General features: G+C 39.1%; 1 protein-coding gene across 2 annotated transcripts; it reads left to right on the forward strand.

Annotated features, from left to right (window-relative positions):
* Nucleotides 1-606: 606 nt before the first annotated feature.
* EDNRB (endothelin receptor type B) lies at nucleotides 607-23567 on the forward strand. 2 transcript variants are annotated; one of them, XM_004448132.5, is made up of 8 exons: nucleotides 607-947; nucleotides 1758-2286; nucleotides 16437-16549; nucleotides 16683-16887; nucleotides 18241-18390; nucleotides 18774-18907; nucleotides 19430-19538; nucleotides 21002-23567. In XM_004448132.5, exons 2-8 carry the CDS (start codon nucleotides 1804-1806, stop codon nucleotides 21134-21136), a joined length of 1329 nt encoding a protein of 442 aa, XP_004448189.1. In that variant the 5' UTR covers nucleotides 607-947; nucleotides 1758-1803; the 3' UTR covers nucleotides 21137-23567. The 2 variants fall into 2 exon arrangements, with proteins under 2 accessions (XP_004448189.1, XP_058132497.1); XM_058276514.2 differs by lacking the exon at nucleotides 607-947 and having other exon boundaries at nucleotides 1165-2286.
* The last annotated feature ends 226 nt before the right edge of the window (nucleotides 23568-23793 follow it).

The raw sequence follows: 23793 nt of genomic DNA on the forward strand, positions 1-23793 counted from the left end.
GGGGGGGAGAGGGGGGTGGGGGGGTGGGGTTGAATGGGACCTCACATATATATTTTTAATGTAATATTATTACAAAGTCAATAAAAAAAATAAAAATAAAATAAAATAAAAAAGAATGGATATGAAAAACTTATTTTATTGCTCTGCCTGGTAAATAAATATCCTGAATTTGCATGGCAGCCTTCTGATCATTCTGATGTGCCCTGGAGGTATGGGGCCCTCACAGGCACAGTATGATAATCCCTGATATGGCCTGAGGATGACACTCCAAGAGCTAGCAGGAAAAGAAACTAGCAGCTGCTAGGGAAAGTAAGGGAGGCCTTCAGTCGTCGCGCAGCGCAGCGAAAAGGCGTGAGAAAGAAGGACCACGCTCTTCCTTGTTGGGCCAATGTGAACACGAAATTTTAGGGTAAAAAAGAAAAGCACAGGGAAGAGAAGCGCAGTGCCCCCAAGCCAGCCAGGTCTTAAATATCCTAGGGATATTTAAGAAAAGTCACAGTCGACGTTAGTCACGGGATGCGTGACAACTTGCCCTTAGTTTAGGCTCGCCGTTTGAAGACTTACAACTATGACAAATAAACAACCTCTTGGGACACGTCTCTGGCCGAGGACTGCCCTCTGCAGAGGGCAGCTCCTGCTGATGCTGTCCAGGCATCGCCCAGGGGGAAAGGTTGCCGCGCGGTCGGAAGGCGCGGGAGGAGTTTGGCTGTGATTGATGGGAAGAGGACGAATGAATAAAAGTATTTGTCTAGGGACAGCAGAGACCCCGAGTGAGCTGTGGCATTCTCTCAGAGTTTCGTCAGGGCCAGATCCGCCTGCAGCTGAGGGAGGCGTGCTCTGCTCCTCCAGCTTCTGTCCCAGCTCCGCTGGCAATCACCCAGCGCCCCCAGGGTAGGAGGTCCCGGCTCTGGCTCTTCGCTCTGCGTCTGGGGTGTCCCATCCGCGAGGTAAATATTTCTGCCTTGGTTTTCATTAAAAGCACTGCTTGAACCTTGTCCTGGGGCTTCAGCTTGGAATTTTTTATATTTAAAAATAGGTATCTCAAATTAAAGTGAACTTGGGATTAAAAAAAAAAAAAAAAAGAGCGCGCGTTTGAAGTTTTGAAGTCACTTGGAGGGGAAGAAGCTTCTAAGTTAATAGCTGGTAGTCTCCCAAGTCGGATCCAGTGGAGGAGCTTCTGAGACACTCTGAGTCAGCCAGCGCACTCCTGGAAGCGCGGGTGGAACCGCTGGAAGCGCGGGTGGAACCGTAGCACACAGGCAGAGTAGAGTAGCGGCTTTCTCGAGCCCAGAGGAGTCCTGGTGTTCAGGCGCAGGGTATCGGGGTGCCCCTGCGGAGCGAATTGCACAGATTGGCACAGCACTTGGGTACTAGGTGCTGCGAATCATCCCCACTCTACCCTCCCCCCACCTCGCACGTCTCCCTTCCGGCTCAAGGAAGAGCTCAGAGCTTTGCTTGGGACCCCTAGGCTTCCCCCTTTATGGCACGCGTGTTCTAAAATACACCGTCCCACTGCAAGTGATTTATTCCTCCGCGGCACGCCAGGAGAGGGTGTTTGCTAGGAACAGTCAACTCCTACAGGCTGTTCGCGCGCGCGGAACTGCCCCCAGGGCTGCCGGTTTCTGCGGCGCGCAAACTTGAGCTACTTAAGCGCTCTGGGAGCAGCGGCGCGGATGCACTCTGCGCTAGCGGTTTGCAGAGGCGTGGCTGGAGTCACTGATCCAAGTGTCCTGTCTTCCTTTCCCTGCCGGCTCCAGAAAGCTGCAGGGCAGCCACCGGACGCCCACTCGAGCAAGCAGCAACATGCAGCCCCCACCGAGCCTGTGCGGACTCGCCCTGTTCGCTCTGGTTCTTACCTGCGGTGTTGCGGAGGTGTGGGGAGAGGAGAGGGGATTCCCGCCCGCTGAGGCCACTCCGCCGCTTCTGGAAATTGGAGGGATAATGCTGACTCCCACTAAGACCTGGCCGAGAGGATCCAACGCCAGCCTGCCGCAGTTGTCGGCACCTCCGCAGATGCCTAAAGGAGGTAGGACAGCTGGATCCCGGTCACGCACCTCCTCCCCTCCCCCGTGCCAAAACTCCATCGAGATCAAAGAGACTTTCAAATACATCAACACGGTGGTGTCCTGCTTCGTGTTCGTGCTGGGCATCATCGGGAACTCCACCCTGCTGAGAATCATTTACAAGAACAAGTGCATGCGAAATGGCCCTAATATCTTAATCGCTAGTCTGGCTCTGGGAGATCTGCTGCATATTGTCATCGACATCCCCATCAATGTCTACAAGGTAAAGAAAGGGGCCTGCTAATACCAGGGTGTGAATAGGGGAGAGGGTCCCGGCTGGGAGGACCGATGGGAGACTTTCAGGAGGGAGCCTACTGAAAAAAGCCTCATCCTCTCCTGTAAGTCACTGGAACCACATTACCTTCTGGTTTTAGCTCCACTGCTAAGCCTAGAATAGGAGTTCTCAAAGAGTGATCTCCAGAAAAGCAGCATCAGGATCACTTGGGAACTTTTTAGGAACGAAGATTTTCCCAGACCCACCCCAGACCTATTGAATCAGAAATTCCAGGGTGAAGTCCTATAATCTGTATTTTAACAAGCCCTCGGGGAGTTTATGAAAATTTGGGAAACGCTGGTCTAGAAGATTCCAGCTAACTCCCTACATCCTCTCTACTCAAAAGTGTGGTCCATGAACCTGCAGCATTATCACCTGAGAGACTGTTAGAACTGTGAGTCCACCTCCAGACTTACTAAATCAGAGTGTGCATCTTAAAATGCACAGGGAATTCATATGCACACTAACTTTGGGAAGCATTGTCCTAGAAGACCCTGTAAGAAGGGCTGCAATAGGAAACAAATGATATGGAAGAAGGAGGCTTAGACTACTAAGTTGGAAAAATGCTGTTTGCCTGCATTAAATAACTGTAGCTACTTTTTACTGAGTACATATAGCAGGCCAAGCCCTGGGCTCGAGATGTGTTATTTCCTTTATTCCTTCCAGCAATCCACAAGCAGGTATTACCCCCATTTTACAGATGACTAATAGGATGCTCAAGGGGTCTTGAGTAAGAGATGGAGGTAGAAATCAGAACCAAATCTGTCAGGCCCTAAAGAGCTAGTTTTATGACTGAACCCCATTAATGACTTTTTGGACAACACAGAAGACGCTCAACTTGAGGCCATGTAACAGTTTCAGTAGTTAACATTACTGTGTGGTTACCATAGGAATCAGGAAGCAGGCACAAACAGCCAGAGCAGGATGGCCACCCCCACGTTATTTGGGTTGCTTTGGAACTCTGGAGGTATCCCAACATTTCTGGGCCTCCATTTCCTCAACTCTACAATAAGTCTGCTAGCGCCCACCCACTGAGGTTTTATGGGAATTATGCAAAATAGCCTAAGTGAAAGAGCTGCTAAAGAATGGGCCATACAAATATGTAAAGCTCTGCTTTCCCGTCTTGATCAGCAATAGAAAGGTGCACAGAAAAACTACCAACGCATAAGAGAATGGGAAAGTACTTGGTAGATTTGCCTGAAGCTAGCTGTGGGCTCAATGCAAGGGAATTAAAGTGAGTGGAGGGTGCAGGGATGGGAAAAGATTTTCGGGGCTGCTTCTCTCTTTGTGATAGGGGCAGTTACCATACCACCATGCTTGTAAATTGTCCTTGAATTTCTGAAAATCCTAATCCCAATAGCCATATTTTAAGAGAATTCCAGAGATTTCTGAGGTTTAGAGATGTGATGATTAAGATCCAGGTCCCAGAGGGAAACATTCCCAAAATGAGCAATAAATTGAGCAAATTCTAATATCTGGGATGGCAGCTGGTGCTGATGAACTCTGAAGGTTTGCTAGGAGGAGGACAGGCTGAAATCAGCCCCTTGAATAAATGCACAACTTCCTAAAGGCCTAGAAATGACTCCCTTGCTTTTTATGGAGTCCCACAGATCAAGCCCTACCGTTTCGATTTGGCTTGTGTATTTCAATTCAATTCATCAAAACTGAATTGAGAAAGTTAGGAGGAGCAGTGTTGTAAGAAATTTTTAAAAATAAGTGAAACAAGACCCTTCCCAAAAGAGATTACAATCTAGTTTTGCTAGGTTTGCACAGAATTTTTGTGAAAGTTCTGTTTAGGGAAATCCCAGAAGCTCCACAAGTCCAGCCTACTTAGAAACCTTCCCAGACCAGCTGGCAACTGAAGGACTGTGTGGAAGACGGGGTTGAAGAAGTTTTCAATCATCTTACTGGCTCTGGTCAATTACCACAATCAAAAGCTGGAAAATACTGACTCCCTGAGGGAGCATCCAGCTTTTCCTTTCATTTCATATTCCTTTATGATTTCCTTAGGAAGTTGGGTCCTTTTGCCTGAAGCTATTCAGTCTGTTAAAACTGTTTTATTTTTTACTTCTGGAATAAACAAACTAATGAGTCATTACAAATCTGACCATCTGGTTATCTGTACAGGTCATAACCAAATCCATCCCATAGAAATAGGTCCCGTCACCAAAGCTACACTGTGGCCCTTGCTTTATTTTTAGTATACGTATAAATATACACCACTCAGAGCATAATGTAATAATAATGGTTACCATTTATTATATGCCAGGTATTTGGCTTGTTTCATTAAATCAGAGTAACAACCGTATGGGGATTGTGATTATCTCTGTTTCAGATCTGGGGAAGCTATACACTGGGGAGGTGAAGTTGACCCTATGTCACACCACTAGAAAGCCATGAAAGTAGGACTTGAACCCAGGCTATCTGGCCTGGAACCTGTGGTCCTCCCCATCCACTGCGTTGAGCCTGCATAGGCATATCACGCCCTTCTCCAACCATGGTATTGTTATGACCTCCTTCAAGTGCTCTGCTGGAATTAGGTGACATGGTACCAAACAGTAGGGTAAGGGACTTGCTAAACATTTTTGGAAATTAAGTCATTAGAAGATTTTATTTACTGAAATCCCCTTCAAATGATCTGTAGTGTATAATATTCATAATATCAGTGGATGTCATTATTAAGGTTTACTTCCGAAAATGCCTAATCCAGGACTAGTTCAAAGTAATTTATTCCCTTAAGTAATTGTGGCACCATAGAAAATTAGATTTAAAAAAACACGCCTAGAATTTCAGAGTAGTCGGGTATTGTAATTGAAAATAACATTTAAAGGGAATTTGTGAGTGCTATTTAAATTTATCCAAAGCGGGAGGCTCGAATCTCTAATCCAGTGATTTCTTATTTTTTTTGATGAGACGGTAAAATTCTCTTTGAGAATATAATGAATGTCATCCCCGCCTCCTCCCAGAAGTTCATAGAAACTATTTGTTGGCATACTAAGGACCCAGGAACCCATAAACATTAATGCAAATCTATATCAATCAGTTTGTAAATCTAGAATTCAGTAAAGCTGACAGGTCACAAAATTCCATACACCTTGCTAGAAGTCAGATCCTTTATACCACTATACGACTGGTCAGGCTTCGCACAGAGGCGCTGCTATGAGGGGCTGACAAGCCTGGTGAAATATATTTGTGCTCTACTTTGACTCCCTCAAGGAACTGGGTCCCTGGAAAATTTCAGGGAGAGTCAGTTCACTTACCAGGTCTCCCCTGTTAAGGGAGATGAAGACCAGCGGGGTGTCTTAGGACACTCAGTAAATTTTGTTGAAGCCTTTCAAATACTCATGTGAAAATGCTGAAAATAAACTATGTTTGTTCTTCTCATCAGCACACACTAGAGTTATGCCTATGTAGCATAAAGCCATCCAGATGAAAAATTCAGTCATCCAAAGTGGGCATTTAAATATATATGTGAATGTATATGAGCATATACATATACATACTTATGAATAGTAAATGTTACAGAATGTATGGATAGATAGCACATAGCAAGCAAATAATAAATATTAGAATGTATGTGTATATATGCATGCACATATATATGTGTGTAGACATATGTGAATAAGAACAGAAATTTGTGTGTCTGGGGTTTCTTTTTCAGTTTTTGCCATTACAAACGTGGCTACAAATAACATTTTTGTACATATAGCCTTACACATGTGTGACTGCATCCGAATATTATATTTCTACAACTGGAATTACTGCATCAAAGGGTATGTGCACTTTTAATGATAAGTATTATTCTGTTGTACTCCAAAGTAGTACTCTTACAACAATAGTTTTAATCACTATTTTATGTAGCCGATTTCTATAAATATGCATATATATTCTACATTCATATATGTACATATATAACAAATGCATGGGTCACCATGCCTAATATCTACATAGTCCATATACATACTGGAACCAAAAGCTAGTATTCTTCTGATATGAGAGTGAAGCTCATCTATTCACAAGCTACTTATTGTGCCCTTCCTTTAAAGACTAAAACAAACGTGATAATCTAGATACTTGTTGCATCTGAGAGCCTGGTGTCTAACTACAAAATTAAAGTAGCGCAGATGTCAAAGCTGTATAGAAAGCAAAAGAGCTGGGTGTACTTGTGGATACTGTGAAGTTTTTTGATGTTTAATTGATTGGTTTGGTTTAACAATGATTTAATAAGACTTCACTGTAGGTTGGGAAGAAGTTATAGATTCTTGAGCAAGTAATTGAGTTTTTAAAATTATTTCTGGATTTTATTTAACAATTTAACTTTCTTTGAACTATATTTATATGAATAACTGAGTTCATGTATTTAATTCTCAAATATAGCTTCCTTTATGCATAAGCAACTTTATTTGAAAACAAATCTGCTTGAAACCTAAGACAGATATCGACATTAACTAGTTAGATAAGGATCTAAGTGTAATCCAGTGTCCAGAGATGGTGGAGAGCTAAAATTAGGTTTGAGAAGGAGTTCTTTAGATGGTTATGCTGTTAAGACTTTATAGGCTTCTACTAGAGGCACAGAGGCTGCTTTCACAGCTCTGACAGGTAAACTGTTGATCTTTAACTTTTAACTAGTTGGAGTGGTACATATAACATTAAAATGCTGGCATGTCAAAATGTGGAGTTGCTTCATTGAACTCACAGTGAGTTTTGAGTGAAGTGACCCTGTCAAGTAATCAGAAATTTTCCACATATGACATAACTGAAACTATCTTTCTGAACAAAATCACCTTTCTCTCTATCCTACCTTAGACTACTTCTAGTACTTATAAGTTTGCATATAATTAACCAATTTAACTGTTCTAAGTTAAAGTTAATGGGAGCACCACCAAATTTAGCTTTTGAAGGTATAATTTTCCAGTCAGTAAACTGAAATGTATGCATGTATCTCAATAAAAGAAGTAAAGATATTCTAGTAAGTAAAGGGAGTAAAGATAGGGGAAGTAGAGGTAAGGGTGTCTAATTTCTCCAAAGTTAATAACCCTGCTCCCATTTCCAGTCAAGTAATTGGGATAGTTTAGTGATATTTTAGTGGTGTTTAGAGATATTTTCATAGGGGAAGTATTTTCAACCCAAGAAGGAATCTGTATACCTTTGAGAATCATTTATTTAAAGCAAGAATTTTTTTTCAGAAGAACCAATGAAGTACTTTTAAAATATCTGTTTTTTAAAAAACATCAGTAAAGAGCAAGATTAGTAGCTCTGCATGACCTGGGATCAGCAAGTGACGCTAACACTTTGCCACCCAGCCAGCATGGTGCCTCTAACAGTCAATATTAGAAAAATGCTTGTTGACTAATGATGCTATAAACAAGGCCTAAGGGCAGTAGGCTTTTTCTCCTCTTATTTTGGCACCTGTTGAAAGGAAAAAGACGAGGATAAAGATTGTTCCTTCTTCTGTAAGACGATACCGATCATAACCAATTAACAGGTAGATAGCAGAGTTCAGAAACTCAAGACTTCATACTCCTAATCCACTGCCTCACACACTAGCGTTGATTTCTTGTGACAAAATGTGTGGCAAACGCCTGGTTTGGGCTATGAAAGGTCATTAGATTGACTCTCTGATACTTGTTTTGTTTGCTTTTGATCTGCCACTCAGTCACTCCATAAATTCAGGCCTCTTACAATTTCTAGGCGATGTTATTTTCAGTATGGTAGGGGTTATGTAGCAAAGACTTCACTTTTTTTTTTTTTTTCCTCATTTAAAAATGAGTTGTTCACGATTGAAGATATTTCCATAGCTGTGAACGAGAATGACATAGCAAGACCTTGTCTCAAGGCCAGGGAGCCATGTTCTTCATTTCACAAAGAAAACCATATAAGGTTGCCTCTGTGTGGCTAATATGCTATAGTTGATTAGTTTTGGAGAAACATGCCAAATGCTAATAAATGATTAAGTGCTTTAAAGGGTGTTGACAGATAAAGCCTGAACTGAAATAAGATTCACGATATAACTAATGATGTGAAACATTCTCTTTCAGGACTTTGCAAAGTAAAGAAGAAGTTGGTTATGTTTGGGAGTTAGCTGAGTGTGGAGTAAGGGTATACCTTAGCTGACAGCATCTGTAATTTTAGGCTTCTTTTATTCCCATTGAATTTATTTTAGAGATTTTTTTCTCTTCCCTTATAGACCCTATGGTGAAAATGTAAAAGAACAAGAAAATAGTCAAAGTGTGGTGGAGAAAGGGGAGAAGAGGAAAAGAGAGAGAGTAAAAAAGGGAGATAGAGGAAGCTCATTCTTAAGTCAGAAATTTATTAGCAAAGTGAATTACTTTTCAGGGAAATCTCTCGCTCCCTTAGGCTCAGATCTATACTCATGTCTTACCTTGTGAAGGAGACAGGTCTTTTTGCCACCTTTCTGCTTCTCTTTTCTTCATCTCCATTTTAGTTTCCAGGAAAGAGGAAAACAGTTCTTTGGATGTTTATATTGTACATTGTTTTCTTTCTCCTCATTCAAACTATTTTACAGGGTTTTCATATTCCACAGTTGCTCACAAATCTCCCATAAGGTATCCTACCGATCAACTTATATTTAAGTAGGCTGTGAAATAACTTAATAAGTTATGTTGAGTTTATTAAATTCCTTGTTCTGAGCTGTAAGTTCAGTTTCTTCAGGTGACAAGGTGATCTTTGAAGATCCAGCTCAGATAAGCGAATCTAATAATAAGCTAAGTTTATCAATATTTTGATAAGATCCAATATATATTTTTCTCTCAATAGAAGTTTTACAAGCACAAACAGTGGATGTATTTTTAAATTCAGCTAATAGAAGAATAGTCAATCCATTTCTTTAATGGCCTGTCACAGACTTAGAAATAAATTTTATTGTGAAAGTGGGAGAAAAATGTATTTAGGGTGAACGAAGAAATATTTATTTTGTGTGTGTTTTCTTTCTATCCCTTTGCTTCTCTTAGAGCTTTTGCTTCAAGAACTTGTAAGTCATCTTCATGGAGTCTTTGTTCTGTTTCAGCATGTCTGGGAATCTTTTCCTAGCAGTGGAAGGCCTTCTGTTTTCTGGTGCACGTGCAACACATTCCGAGGGGCAGGGCCTCCTCTGCCTTGCACAACTTTAGTGGGTCCTGCTCACACTGTGGACTTTCTAAATGGCACCCCTGGGGGATTTCTAACCCACACATTTCTAATCTACATAGCCTGATCTTCAGGTGATTCAGTGCATTTTGATGAATGCAGGATGGAATTTGTAATGGATAGTTGTCCCTGAGGGCACAGGGACAACATAAGTCAAGAAAATAATTTGCTTTGCACTTGACCAGCAGCTTACTTTGAATGCTCCTGTATGTATGAATAGAACAGAAAAGGAGTTCTAACCTGGAAATCCTTGAATGAGGGTGTCCTATCTTGTTACAACGCTAGTACAAACTCAGAAAACCTCTTATCTGCTACAGGAAACTAAGATAAAAACAGAAAACACCCTTTCCCAAAGTTGTGAAACATGACCACTCCATTAATTTCCCCCTTTTAAGACATTTCTATAATGTCCATCATTTGAAAGAAACATTTATAGTTCACCGCTAGTTACAGCACTGCAGTTCGGCCAAGTACAGGTGGTTGTCCTCATCAGTATGTTGCTCATTTAAATGGCCCTCTTGTACAACACCCCTGTTTTTGCCACATGCATCTCCACCAAATTTACAGGCCTCTGTGTAAGTAAAGCTCTTCATAGAATCCCATTAGATAGTGAGAAGCAACAGGTTCTGTATTAGTGATTTCCTTGACAGGTTTGAGTAGGGGAGAGAGGATGGGGGAGTGGAAATATTGTCTTTCACCTTTTCCAGCCTGCTTGAAAGGGTAGAACTACAAGAGTATAGTAGACCCACAGCCTAAATCCCAGAGTTCCTAGTTCTCTCTGTCAAATAGATATGATTATCTGTGTGTGGGGGGGGAGGGGGGCGGGTTCATAGACTAGAAAATATGAAAAGTTAATGCATTGTTATCTCAATTCTCTAGAACTTATTGAGATATGAGAACTGAAAGGCTAGCGAAAAAGAGATTTAGCATGGAAGATTTCTGCCTTATCATCAAATTAACTCATTCATTCATTCATTCATTGTCAAACATCTAATGAGTTATGCTGATGGCCAGGTACTGTGCCAGGCAGTGGGAATGTTGTGGACTATTCTGAAACAAATAAGCAGATAAAGTTAAAGCCTAGAATATATGCTTATAAGTAAGAAAAGAAAATGGTGTGCATGCTTAATGAGGCAAGTGAATATTTGTTAGTGCAAGATGGTTAACTTTGGTATTTCCTGACTTTATGAGACTTCATTCCTTTTGGCATTAACAGTGGTGTGTATTAATAGGGTTTTCTCTAGCTAATTTCTAAGGAATGTGATTTTTAATTAAAAAGGCAGAGGAAAAATGTAAATCCCCCAGCTGGAGAGACTTTGTAGGGCTCATTTAACAATATCTCATAAGAAAGGATAGTCATTTCCTGTTCATGTTCTTTAGCCTTTAAAAAATGAAACCTGCATGATATAAGCATAATTTACAAATAATAGAAAATAGTTTTATATAATGTAATATCATTTATCATTTATTTGGATTCCATTGCCTTTTTCCTTTTTCAAATACCCCTTGCAACATGAAATCATAGCCATCCTTAGAACAAAACTTTATAACCAGTATGGTTTACTCTTCTTTCAATCTAGTATTTACTTATTTATTTATGATTACTCATACAAAGGAAGTATGCTAGAAAAGCAGTATTAGCTTTAGGGAAAAGGAGTCAACACAAATGTGGTCTATCATTTTGCTAAAGCGATACCACAAACACAGGAGGACATAACCAGTGCAAAGACCATTGGTTGTCTGGGCCATTACGATGTAAAAACCAGGGTCAGCAATGGGAGTATGTGCTAACTGGCTCATAGTTGATAAACGTTAGGTCACATATGTTCACGCTTAACTTAAACAGGACTGAATATGTTTATTTAATTTATGTGGGGGACCCCAGGAACAATATTGAACTATGGCATCCTTTTCATCAGAGAGGCTGATTTTTAAAAATGGGGATCTGATTTCTTTGCAGTCTTCATACATTGCTCTCAAGTTATCTGATTTCATGGAGAAAGGTCCAAGGAAAAACCCTAAAAATTGGGAACAAGGAATATGTTATTGTCTGGATTAAAGTGCCAGTTGCTTCCTCTTGCAATAAAGTCAGTCAGTTTCCTCTGCAGAGAGGAAAGCTGTATTATTGGACCTCACTATTTTTGTCAGCAAATGGTGATGTAATCAATGTCCAGAAACCATAAAAATCTACAAGATTATTTTCTCAGCAAATTTTAAAGATGACATCTTAGTTGAGAGTGTTGTTTGCAAAACCTCACAGCTTTTTCTCCCAGCCAGGGTTTTGTTTTGCATTAAATTGATGTCTTTGCATTTTAAATAAGCTCCATGCATTAAATTGCCCAAAGACTTTCTTGCTGGAGGACATTAAGACAGCAGAGCTGAGCATCAGTAGTCTGTGTGGTTCCTGTCACCGGGCATCAGGGTTCTCTGGGACCCAGGAAAACCTTCTGATTGAAGAGAGGCAGGAGATGCACTTTTTAGAAGATGGCGAGTAGCCTGCCAAAGGCATGCTTTTCAACACAAAATAATGGAAGGAAGAGTGTGCACTTTTCCCCACCTTCTGTGGCCTTTCAGGACTGGTAGCATTCAGTTCTGAATTGGAAGTGTGGTATACCAAAAGGTTAACACTCTTCTTTGCAGGTCCTTTCCCTTAGGAAGGATAGATTAGAAAATTGTAATCTCAGTTATGATTAGGTTTCTGACTCTCTCTATGTTGAACTTGAGCAGAACTGTTACAGTTTTCAGTTGATATTTCCCTGTTCTGTGATGGCTTGGGTCAGAGGTTGGGCCGCAGGCCTCCCAGTGGTACCAAGGGCAATAATCCAATTTCTAGGCTTAGCCAAAAATAATAGCAACGTCAAAACAGTGCCTGGATCAGGGCAGAACTCATTTTCATGGGCCAGACTTGTTTCCCTTCAATAAGCAGGACACAAATTCTTCTTGAGTCTTCTCAGGGATGCACTGATGTGATACCAGTATTTGCATATTTAGAAATAATTTGAGATAGAATACAATGTTTGAAAATTTCCAAATTCTAGAACATTATATGGATACAATAGCTAGGCGACTGGAAAAACGTTTTACTCTGCATCCAAATTTTTAACATTGTTTGACACATGGCTATCAGTTAAAAAATAAGAATATTTGATGTAATCCTGAACATTCTTTTCTGTAAGAGCAGTTTCTGCAAACACTGTCTGGCAGGTATCACAGAGGTTAGAAGTTTGGGCTGGAGCAGATGGCCTGCGTTCAAATGTGGGTCTATTACTTACCTACGTGAGCAACCAAAGACAAGTCAATTCGTTGAAAAATGATGAGTAACGATTTACCCCAAAACCCAGTGGCTTGAAACAATAAGCATTTATTTTCTCTCACTGTGTCTGTGGGTCAGGAATCCAGGAGCAGCTTAGCTGGGTGGTTCTGCTCAGGGTCTGTCGTTAGGTTGTAGTTACAACACTGACGAGAACTGCTGGCATCTGAAGGCTTGAGTGGGGACGGAGGATCCACTCACTCACACACCTAGCAAATTAACACCATTTGCAGCCAGCAGGTCTCAGTTCTTGCACATGGTCCTCTCCACAGACCTGCTTGAGTGTCCTTATGACATGGCCACTGACTTCCCAAGAATGAGTGATCCAAGAAAGAGCAAGGAGGAAGCTGTGATGCCTTTTATGAACTAGTCTCAGACATCACACATTATCACTTCTACCACTTTCTACTCATTAAAAGCAAATTGTTGGGAAGCGGCTGTGGCTCAATCAGTTGGGCTCCCATCTACCATATGGGAGGCCCTGGGTTCGCGTCCCGGGGCCTCCTTGTGAAGGCAGGCTCGTCTGCATGCTGCAGAGAGCCACCCACCTGTGTGCCACCGAGCGTTGCCCAGCCCACAAGCACTGCAGAACACCCAGTCAGCTAGGTGATGCAGCAAAAAAGGGAGACAAGCAAAAAACACGCAGAAGAGTGTGCAGCAAACAGGTAGAGAGGAGACAGCAAACAAGCTGCAGGGGGGGCAATAAAGAAAAAATAAATACAGACACAGAAGAACTCACAGCACATGGACACAGAGAGCAGACAGCATGCAAAAAGCAGCGGGGGGAGGGGGAGTAAAAAACAAAAGCAAATTGTTGAGGGGAGCAGTGGTTGTAGTTGAGAGGTTGAGCGCCTGTTTCGCATGCACAAGGTCCCGGTTTCAATCACTGTACCTCCACAAAAAAAAAAAAAAAGGCAAATTGTTGAGTTCAATCCACACTCAAGGGGAAGAAAATTTAGGTTCTACCTTTTAATGGGAGGAATATCAAAGAATTTGTGGACACATTGTAAAACCAACACAGAAAGTTAATTAAGTGCCTCCATTTTCTTATCTATAAAATGGGGCTAATAATAACACTACTTCATATGCTTGCTTTGAGTATTCACAGATGTCTTATGTGTAATGTGCTTCGAATAGCACCTGGCCTCTTTTAAGTGCAGTGCATTTGTTTTATTTTCTTTCCTGACACAACTAAGGACAACGAGAGTGGTTAAATAGAATGTCTGACATCTGATCCTTCAACACATGCTGCTGGCTCTACTTTCAACATTTATACTTGCTGTAACCCGTTTATCTCAGCCTGGGAGAAACCACCAAGGCCTGGCCCATGGCTCTCACAAAGCCTCTCACTGGACAATCTCCTTCCTCTCTTGACCCCTACATTCTAGATTATACTGAGCAGTCAGAGCTATCTTTTGCAAAACATAAATAAGATCATTTCCCTCCGCTACTGAAAATGTTGGAATGGATTCTCTCAAAATAACATTCAAACTCCTCTCTCCACAGCTTTGTCTCCTATCACTAGGCCTCAGTCCCCTGCTTCAGCCTGTTGATCTTCTCTTCCTTCAGCTCACAAGATTTACTGTTACCTCTGAGCCTCTGCGCTGCTCTTCTCTCTGCCTAGAACAAGTTCTCCTTGTGTGGATCTCTCTCTTAATTCACTCCAGTCCCTATTTAAATGTTGCTTCTTCAGAGAGACTGTCTGGGAGCAGCCTATGAACAAAGCACTCCAAATCCTACCACCCCTCTCTTAAGATGCAGATACCCCAAATGCGTTTCATGTCTGCCTCCCTCACTATCCTGTAATCTCCACAAGAGTAGGGAGTTTGCCATGTTCGTTGATACCCACCCTACTCGCTGAATGGTGCCCGGCACATGGTCATAGTGAGTTCTCAAGAAATGTTTGTTGAAAGAATGAATGAATGAACAGGCAGAGATATGAATTAATTGCTTAATCCAGAAGTCACATGACGGAACCTAATCTGGTCCACAGATATATTTTGATAACATAACATTCTCTGACAGTGTTTTTTTAAATGTAAATTAGTTGTCAACATTTATAAATTGGGAGATTTCCCTTAAAATTTCTGATTTCTGCCTTCTTGAGAAGAATCAAGAGATTTTTGTTTCGGGAGTCCCTGTGGCAAAAATATGTCATGTGGGTTAGCAGCTCTTCCTTTTTGATACAGTTCAACCCATTCCTCTGCTCTCTATTGTATTCCTGACACCAATGACTTTCTCATACCTGACTCCCCCCACCCATTACCTGCTTGGCCCCATATGCTTCCAGGACCCCTACATGAAGCATATTTTTGGGAAGTCTGCCAACATGTGTCCCGCACATATGTAATTCTTCATGTCCAGCTTAGAAATAAAATTGGTCCCATGTTGAATCTCTAGCTCATATTCATAATGAGACACACATTTCGGCCTTTGGTGTCATTCTAGTTGTAGAACAAGCTTGAAAAACTTGGCCAAGAACCTTTGCTAGTGAGAGGACAGACAGACTCAATTGTGTTTCAAAACACTTTTCACATTTGGAAGGTTATTTTTAAGAACAAAAAACATGAATTTGAAATATTTTTCTTTATTTTCAAAACCTCATGAACATTATATCCAGATGTTTACCTAAAGTAATTCATTTACCAGTGTGGGACACACCCAAGTGTCCTAAGAAAGAAAATAACTGTTTAATAATATAGTCTAAAGTCAGAAAAAGAGAAATATACATATAATAACAAGAACTGTCTTTTTATTCACTGGATAGCCAGTGACAATATAGTTGGGGCACTAGAGTATTTATTAAGCATCTGCTATGTCAGACAATGTTCTAAGCATGCATCGAGCTCATATTTGAGTTTATACTGGAGGGGAGCCAGGCAGCAAAAACTAAAAAAACAAATAAGTAAATGTTATAATGTGTGCAAGATATGATGAATGCTATGGATAAAAGGAAAAGTAGAGCCGGGTGAGGAGACTGGGAGGCCTGGCTGGTTACTGTATTTAAAGGAGTCATCAGGATAGGTCAGTTGAGAAGATCAGATTGAAACAAGACCTGATGGGAGAAAAGGGAGTTAGCCAAGTGGATCTCTGGGAAAAGAATCTCCCAAGATGGGGAAAGATCTTGGACAGAACTTCTTAAGCATGAGCGTGCCTGGTGTGTTCAAGGAGCTGTGAGGCTGCTTTGCCTGAGTTAAATGTTTACTTGTGTAAGTTGACTACAAGCATATAAATGTGGCTAGAACTCTCCCTATGAGTGGTCCTGTCTCTTCAGGTAAGGAACATTTATCATTTATTTTTAATTAGCCTATATTTTGATCTGGCCATTACACGGGCATTTGAGACTCCATGAAAGTATCAAAGACTTTACCAGCACTGCAGGTTCAATTCTGTAAGGGGACCTTCAGCACCCAATCCCAGGAAGCTACTGTGTATGCACAACGATTCTCATGAACTGGCTGCATTTCCATTATTCTCGCCGCACTCTCTTGTTCCATATATTGAACACTGGTGCTTTTCAAATGAGTATTCCGTAAGGAAAAGAATCTTGCCCTGCATGTTAAATACTCTCCACCAAGCCGTGCTGTTCAGAAGGCGCCTTGTGCAAACCTCCGTAACAGAGCTTTATGTCTCCTCATTGCAGCTGCTGGCCGAGGACTGGCCCTTTGGAGCTGAGATTTGTAAGCTGGTGCCTTTCATACAGAAGGCCTCCGTGGGAATCACTGTGCTGAGTTTATGTGCTCTAAGCATTGACAGGTAGGAGCTTGTATTTAAGCAAGGTGTCTCCTGAATACTGTAACATAGCTGATTGCTCTTACCTAGAAAATAAACTGTAATTCAATAAAATGAGGCTCTGCCAGCTTGAAAAACAATTCATTTTGATCTTCAGATATCGAGCTGTTGCTTCTTGGAGTCGAATTAAAGGAATCGGGGTGCCAAAGTGGACAGCGGTAGAAATTGTTTTAATTTGGGTAATCTCCGTGGTTCTGGCTGTCCCGGAAGCTATAGGTTTTGATATGATTAGCTTTGACTACAAAGGAAATTCTCTGCGAATCTGCTTGCTTCATCCTGCTCAGAAAACAGCCTTCATGCAGGTAAATTTTACTTTTTAAAATTCTTTTCTAATCTTGTCTCATAAATATTTAGACATTTCCCCCCATCTCTCCTTCTTGGAATAGCTACTGATTTATAACTATCTTTGGCATATTAAGAGTGTGGATCTCAGGACTGCAGGGAGAAAGCTGGCTAATGACCCAAGCTGCAGGAAGCTGGTCACACTTGTCCAAGATCCCCTCTGACTCAGGAACACAGACCATGTCTTTGTACACAGTTAAACCAAGTATACATGTGGGAATTGCTCTGAATTGATAGTTCTTCGATCCAAAGTTCCTGCAGGACTGTAACTTCTGCATATTCTACATTAGACAATGCTTCAGTCATCAGAGAGTAGATTGTTCTCGCAAATGTTCGAGTAGAAGTCATCTTGACATGGATGAATTCTAAATAGCAAGGCTGCCCTCTCGCTTTGTCCGTGATACCAAAGGGAAAGTTGCCATTACAAAGAACTTTTTATATTGGCCATTTGCTAAAGAATATTTAATCAGGAAATAGGATAATCCTAAGAGTAAAAGATCCTAACTAAAAAAGGCTTTTCTTCCCAAAAGAATGGGTTAAGAGAAGAAGTTAAAGCAAAGCAGGCTGGTCTAACTGTCACCAGTGATTATTTTCAAGACTAATTAAAAATGCACTAATTTTATATATCATGGTAAGCAAAAGAATAAAGAGGGACATTAATGTGAAATTGGATATGAGATTGCTGTTTTCTTCTTCCTTATTAATAAAAAGTAAAAAAAAAAGCACTGCATAGGTTTCATAAAATTCTTTTCCAACACAGATATATCTGGAATAACAGTTTAAGAAAATTTAGAATGAAAACAATAAAAGACATAAGTCATAAGCAGTGTTGAATCTTTCTTTGTTAAGAGGTTAAATTGATATATTTATTGAGTTAAATGATTAATATCGTCCTTTTCATTTCTGTATTTCCCCCATTAAACAAACTTGCTGAGAAGTGAAAACTATACTTAAACACTAGGATATCTTTACATTTTCAGATGTGATATGCTGTGCAATGAATAAGGATATCATGTTTATATTTACAGCAAACATTTAATTACCAAACATTTCCAATTCTGCCTAGGTGCTTAAATTTGGGGGACAATTGTACCACCTTGCCACAGAATACTGAAATGCTTTTTAGGAAAAGTTTGTTTAATATGGATATTTAATTATTTGTTCAGTAGATGTAGCCTGAAAGAGTATATATAACATTTATAGAATGAGTCTACTTTAGAAGATACTTTTTTCTTTGATGAATATGCTTCTTTGAAGTTTAACATTTGCTATATAAGATTTTCTTACTCATAAAAGTTCTTTCTTCCCCATAGTTTTACAAGACAGCTAAAGATTGGTGGCTATTTAGTTTCTATTTCTGCTTGCCATTGGCTATCACTGCATTTTTTTATACCCTGATGACCTGTGAAATGTTGAGAAAAAAGAGTGGCATGCAAATTGCTTTAAATGATCACTTAAAGCAGGTAAGAAAATAGAAATAATTGCTGACTCATGGTTGTAACAATGATTATGAATATGAGAACGATTATGACGATAATAGACTAAGGTTATTTATTACACGGCCAGAGCATACAGTTTCCCTTTTCTTGCTTCTGGTATCTTTGAATATATAATGCCTATTTTTATGTTATTTATTTAGAAATATTACAAATAATTTAAAAGGATCTAGACAGAGCCATTATTTTCTTAAAATCTCTGGTAGTTTTAGTTCTGATTAACATTAACTATTCGATTTAAGGTTCAGGGTCTTGAGTTTTTACAAATGCCACTGCTTTTTTATAAACAGTATCAAATATTCTCTTTGATATTGAGAAATCTTTTCAGGGTGTGACTGGTTTTATTTCAGAGACGGGAAGTGGCCAAAACAGTCTTCTGCCTGGTCCTTGTCTTTGCCCTGTGCTGGCTTCCCCTTCACCTCAGCAGGATTTTGAAGCTCACTCTTTATGATGAGAATGATCCCAATAGATGTGAACTTTTGAGGTAAGAAAGGTAAAATAGAAATAGTTTTGTAAATGAAATGCCATTCAGAAGTGCTTCCGTTGATTCCTTTCATAGGCAGAAAGAGAGAGTATCCATCCATTTTCTAATTAAGATTCCCAGTTTTAACCTATTATTTTGGAGGGTGGAGTGAAGGAGACTTAAGAGAACAAGGCAAATGGAGAGTCAAAGGTGTCAAAATGGTGAGTGGTGGCAAGATGGAAAACATCAGGGCTGATTCTCCTTTGCACTCTGTAAGCGCTTTCTTTTCAATCAGCCTCAGCACTTCCAAAAGAGATTGTATTTTAAAAGAGAGAATTAGGCTTTGAGGAGAGGGATGTGTGTGGGAATAACAGAGCTGGAGAAGGAGAAAGGGAAAGGGAGGGGGAAGGGAAGAGTACATTATCAAAAGACCAGCGATCAATTCAAGTAAAAAGATTTTCCTTCATAAAAACACAAAAGTCTGCAATGAGTCGATGCTCAGAGCAGCATGTTTCTCACGACACGTTGGTTTGTGTTTTGCAGCTTTCTATTGATACTGGACTACATTGGCATCAACATGGCCTCTCTGAATTCCTGCATTAATCCAATAGCTCTTTATTTTGTTAGCAAAAGATTCAAAAACTGCTTTAAGGTAAGGAAGTATAAGAAAGTAAAAAGCTGTTTTCAACCTGGTGTCAAAGATAATCCTTCAGAAGTATTGACATTTCTATCCAGAGAGTTCTATTCCAGTAAATTGTTTTATATATTGTCCCTCACATTAGTCATGGATGCTTTCTTAAACATGACTTTTGTTTATATATCACTATAGTCGATTTTTGCTTATAAATCAAAGTCAGCCACTCCCTACTGCCTCAACCAATCATTTATGCTCGTGGAATTGCTCAAAAAGTTAACAAAAATTATACACATTGATAGATATCACATAATAAAACATGGATTATATGTTTTCTTCCTGTTTCCAGTAGATTTGGGGCAATGCAGTGACAATTAGGATTATAACCAATTTAGTCCTTTTTTCCATTGGCTATGAGAAAAAATGAAATTTAATTAAGCTCCTACATCCTCTTTCCCATCATCTTTGTAAAGCAAAACTGTGCTGCTCAAGTAGAACATGTGCAGTTATTCCTCATTCAGCTGCTTGTGTCGTAACAGCCATCCATCCACTCGCCCCTTCAACTTCTCTTATAAAATAGTCCCTCCCTTTATATGGGATAAAGCCATTTGTCCCTAGTAGTTCATTATTGGAAAGCCAAGAATTTAACTTCTTTGTAATGTCTAGAGCAGTCTATGATATTGTTTGCCCACTTATAAACTGAGAGATTTTAGAGCTGGAAGTGAACTTTCATCAAGATAAGCCCCTCATTTGACAGAACAGAAAATAGCAGTGGACCTCTCATCTTCTTATGTACATAAAGTTTTTCAGAAAGCAAACAGAATGAACAAAGTTTTAGATTTTAAAAATCCAAGAAAAAATTTGGAAGAATAAAACTGAGATGCCTGTATACTTTAAAAATCTCATTGTATAACAAAATTGAAATTTCACATGTGAATAACAATAATGTGGCTGAGAAAAAATGACAATGCAATACTAAATTCATTGACATGGAAAGATGTTTATGGCCCTGCTGGGTGAAAAAAAACTCAGGTTATGGAAGGGTATGTATAGTATAATCTCATTCAAATAAATTAGACACCCACAAATACAAACAAATATATAGTCGTATGTATATGTGTGTGTGCTAATCTCTATTTGCCTAGAAAAAAGTCTTGAAGTACATATTTATAAAAATGTTAACAGTGTTTTTCTCTTGTGAGGAATTCCAGTTATATCTTATTTTTATTCTTTGTGTTTTCCTGTTTGAAAAAATTATCATATGCCATTTATATAATTATTTATATTTTTCCAGATTTATGTTCATGTTATTATTTAATGTTGATGGAATTATATTTTTAAAGCAAAATATAAGGGAGCATGGAAAGAAAGTGGCCCAAGAATTCCCAAACATGCATATAAAGTCAGACCCCTAGAGAATATGAAGAGGTATGACAGTTTAACTGGTATAAATGTATAATGAGTTATTTTGTTTTGTACAGTCATGCTTATGCTGCTGCTGCCAGTCATTTGAAGAAAAACAGTCCTTGGAGGAAAAGCAGTCATGCTTAAAGTTTAAAGCCAACGATCACGGATACGACAATTTCCGCTCCAGTAATAAATACAGCTCATCTTGAAAGAAGGAGCAGTCACTTAATTTTATTTTATTTACTTGGGAGAGAAGTCATTAAAAAATGAGGCACTTGCCAAAAAAAAATAACAAATCAAAACAAAAAACTGTGTTTCTCCCCAAAAGAAAAAAATGTACAAGTGATTATTTCTTAACACTCAGAATTACACATGGCATTTTATGAACTGTTTACAGCAGGAGAAGGAAAACAGTGAGTGTTCAGAAAGCTTCATTGTCAAAGCACTTAATATTTTACAGGTGGCACTTGAACGTAGCCCTTAATAACTTCCAGTATATTCATACATCTCTTATATTTAAGATTAGCTCATTCAGAATGCATACTAAAGAGGTTTATTTTAAAATTGATGTGACTCTCATGCAAAGGGAAAAAAGTATCAACTGTAAAACAAAATTATTAAACTAATTATAAATGATTCAATTAAAATTTTTAAAAGAGTTTTTAATTAGTAGTGTCACACCATAGTTCAAATTATTATAGGATACAAAATGTGAAAGCAATTTAGCATGGATATTTTGTTGGACATTAGGAAGGTATATCAGACAGTGAGATCTCGGCTAAATTTTTAAAAATCATTAAGCTCTTTACATTCAGATGAGATCACATGTTACAAAGAGAAAGAGAAGGTTTGGAATGTTATCCCAAAGACTTCTTTGATATCTCTCGTTCACATACTCTTCAAAGAAAATGATAGACAATTTTTTTAAAAGATCACTAAAGTTTTCTTCTTTTATGATTGTGGCTTAAGCTATATTTGTTCAGTTCCGTCATCTGTAAATACTCAGCTACTACATGCAGATGTGTAAACCAAGGGCAGGCCCCAGTGTTGTAGCTTTACAACAGAGCAATGCCAGTTACCCCTTAATGGACAGAATGTGAATTGCCTGGAGCAGTGTCCTCATAGCAAAGGAGCAGGGGACACCCTCTCTCACCCATGCTCTAGCTTAAGTATAACAGTATACTTTAATATAAATTGTCCCTAGCTTAAGTATATTATAATTAAAATACTATTTTTTAAAAAAATCACTCAATCTGTTAACAACTACCTGTAAAGCCTATTACTAATTTTTCTTATTTTTGTAAATAACCATTGGAAAAAGAATTCTTGACAAGGTGCTTTTCTGTCACTTAGAAGCAAAACTGCTTTATGAAACTCTAAGAACCTCTTCCTTTGTACATTCTTGCCTAATGGTCTAATCTCCCCAAAAAAGTGCCTTAGGTTTACTTGCGATGAAATGTGTGTGAAAGTATGTACATGAGAAAACGGAAGAGAGAGGAAATGAGGTGGAATGGGAGGAAACCCACAGGGACAGATTCCCATTCTTAGCCTGATGTTCGTCATTGCCCCGTCACGTCAATGCAAAAGGTCCTGATTCTGTTCCAGCAAAATACACTGCAATGTTCTCAGAGTGACTTTAGAAGCAAATTGGGCCCAAGAGCTTTAACTCGGTCTTAAAATATAACAGAGTTCATTTTTTTTTCCTTTAGTAACCCAGACCACATGTTGGAAATAAGCTAGCAATGTTGTTTTCTAACTGTATCTACAACGATCAAACAGTGCACCAAAACCCCAACAATGTGACCAATAAAAAATTGACAATAATGAACTCATGTGCCACATAGACTTGATTTACAAATCACTCATGGTCATGTACATGAATTTCTTCCCAATCACTTTTTCAAATGCCTGTCATCATAAAAGACATTTCAAACTTTGAATTTTAAATGAGCTTTGGGTCATTAATATTTTCACAGTATGTTAATATACTTCTTATTCCTACTCAAGTTTTAGCTTGTTTTTATTACCAGCACTGAGTGTTGGTTCTTCCTCCTCATTTACTTTCTAATACCCTTTCCTTCTCCACATCTCCAGAATTACAGCCTGTAATCATCATGCCAAATCTCAGTATGGCACACCATATATATGGAACTGTTTCTAATGAGACTGTAGCTTTCTGAAATGGTTTGATTCTGAATTTCAACATACTGATTAAGGCTGATAAGAAACATACATGATTTCTTGGCATAGTTAAAACCAAGATGAGAAAAGGTGCTATTGTTTAACTTTAAAACATTATTGCCTAATATTAAAATTGTTTAATGTAGCAATGGATAAAAAATAATGTTAAACTGATGTTAAAGCTCAAAAGATGTACAAGTGGTTTAAGCCTTTCACCTTCACACACTGCTAATATGTCAATATGTTCATAGACTTTTTGGTATTGGCAACTTACATGTAGACAAAGAAGCCCAGTTCATAACAAAGTATGGCTGTTTTGTAACTAACTTTATAAAATTGTAATATAGCCATGTAAAATAATTATATATATTTTGTTTTTCTGTGGTCACTTAAAGTGGCAACTTCGGTAGCTGTTGATATCTTACTATGTAAACAAAATCAATAAAAATTTAAATTGTTTTCAGTTTTCCCAGGTTGATTATCCGATGGACATGGTGCCTCATATCTTTTTTGCTCTGGTAGCCTGCCTTTGACGCATTTCACTGTTTAATTACTATTATACTATTGCTCGAAGGTGAAAAGATGAACTGAGCTTTAGGATCACTCATTTCATTTTGCACACTTTTTTTGAGTGTTTACTATGTGCAGGGTGGGATGAAATTAATAAAATGCAAGTTTCCTCGAG

The sequence above is a fragment of the Dasypus novemcinctus genome, chromosome 15 (assembly GCF_030445035.2).
Source record: "Dasypus novemcinctus isolate mDasNov1 chromosome 15, mDasNov1.1.hap2, whole genome shotgun sequence".
Taxonomy (NCBI): Eukaryota; Metazoa; Chordata; class Mammalia; order Cingulata; family Dasypodidae; genus Dasypus; species Dasypus novemcinctus.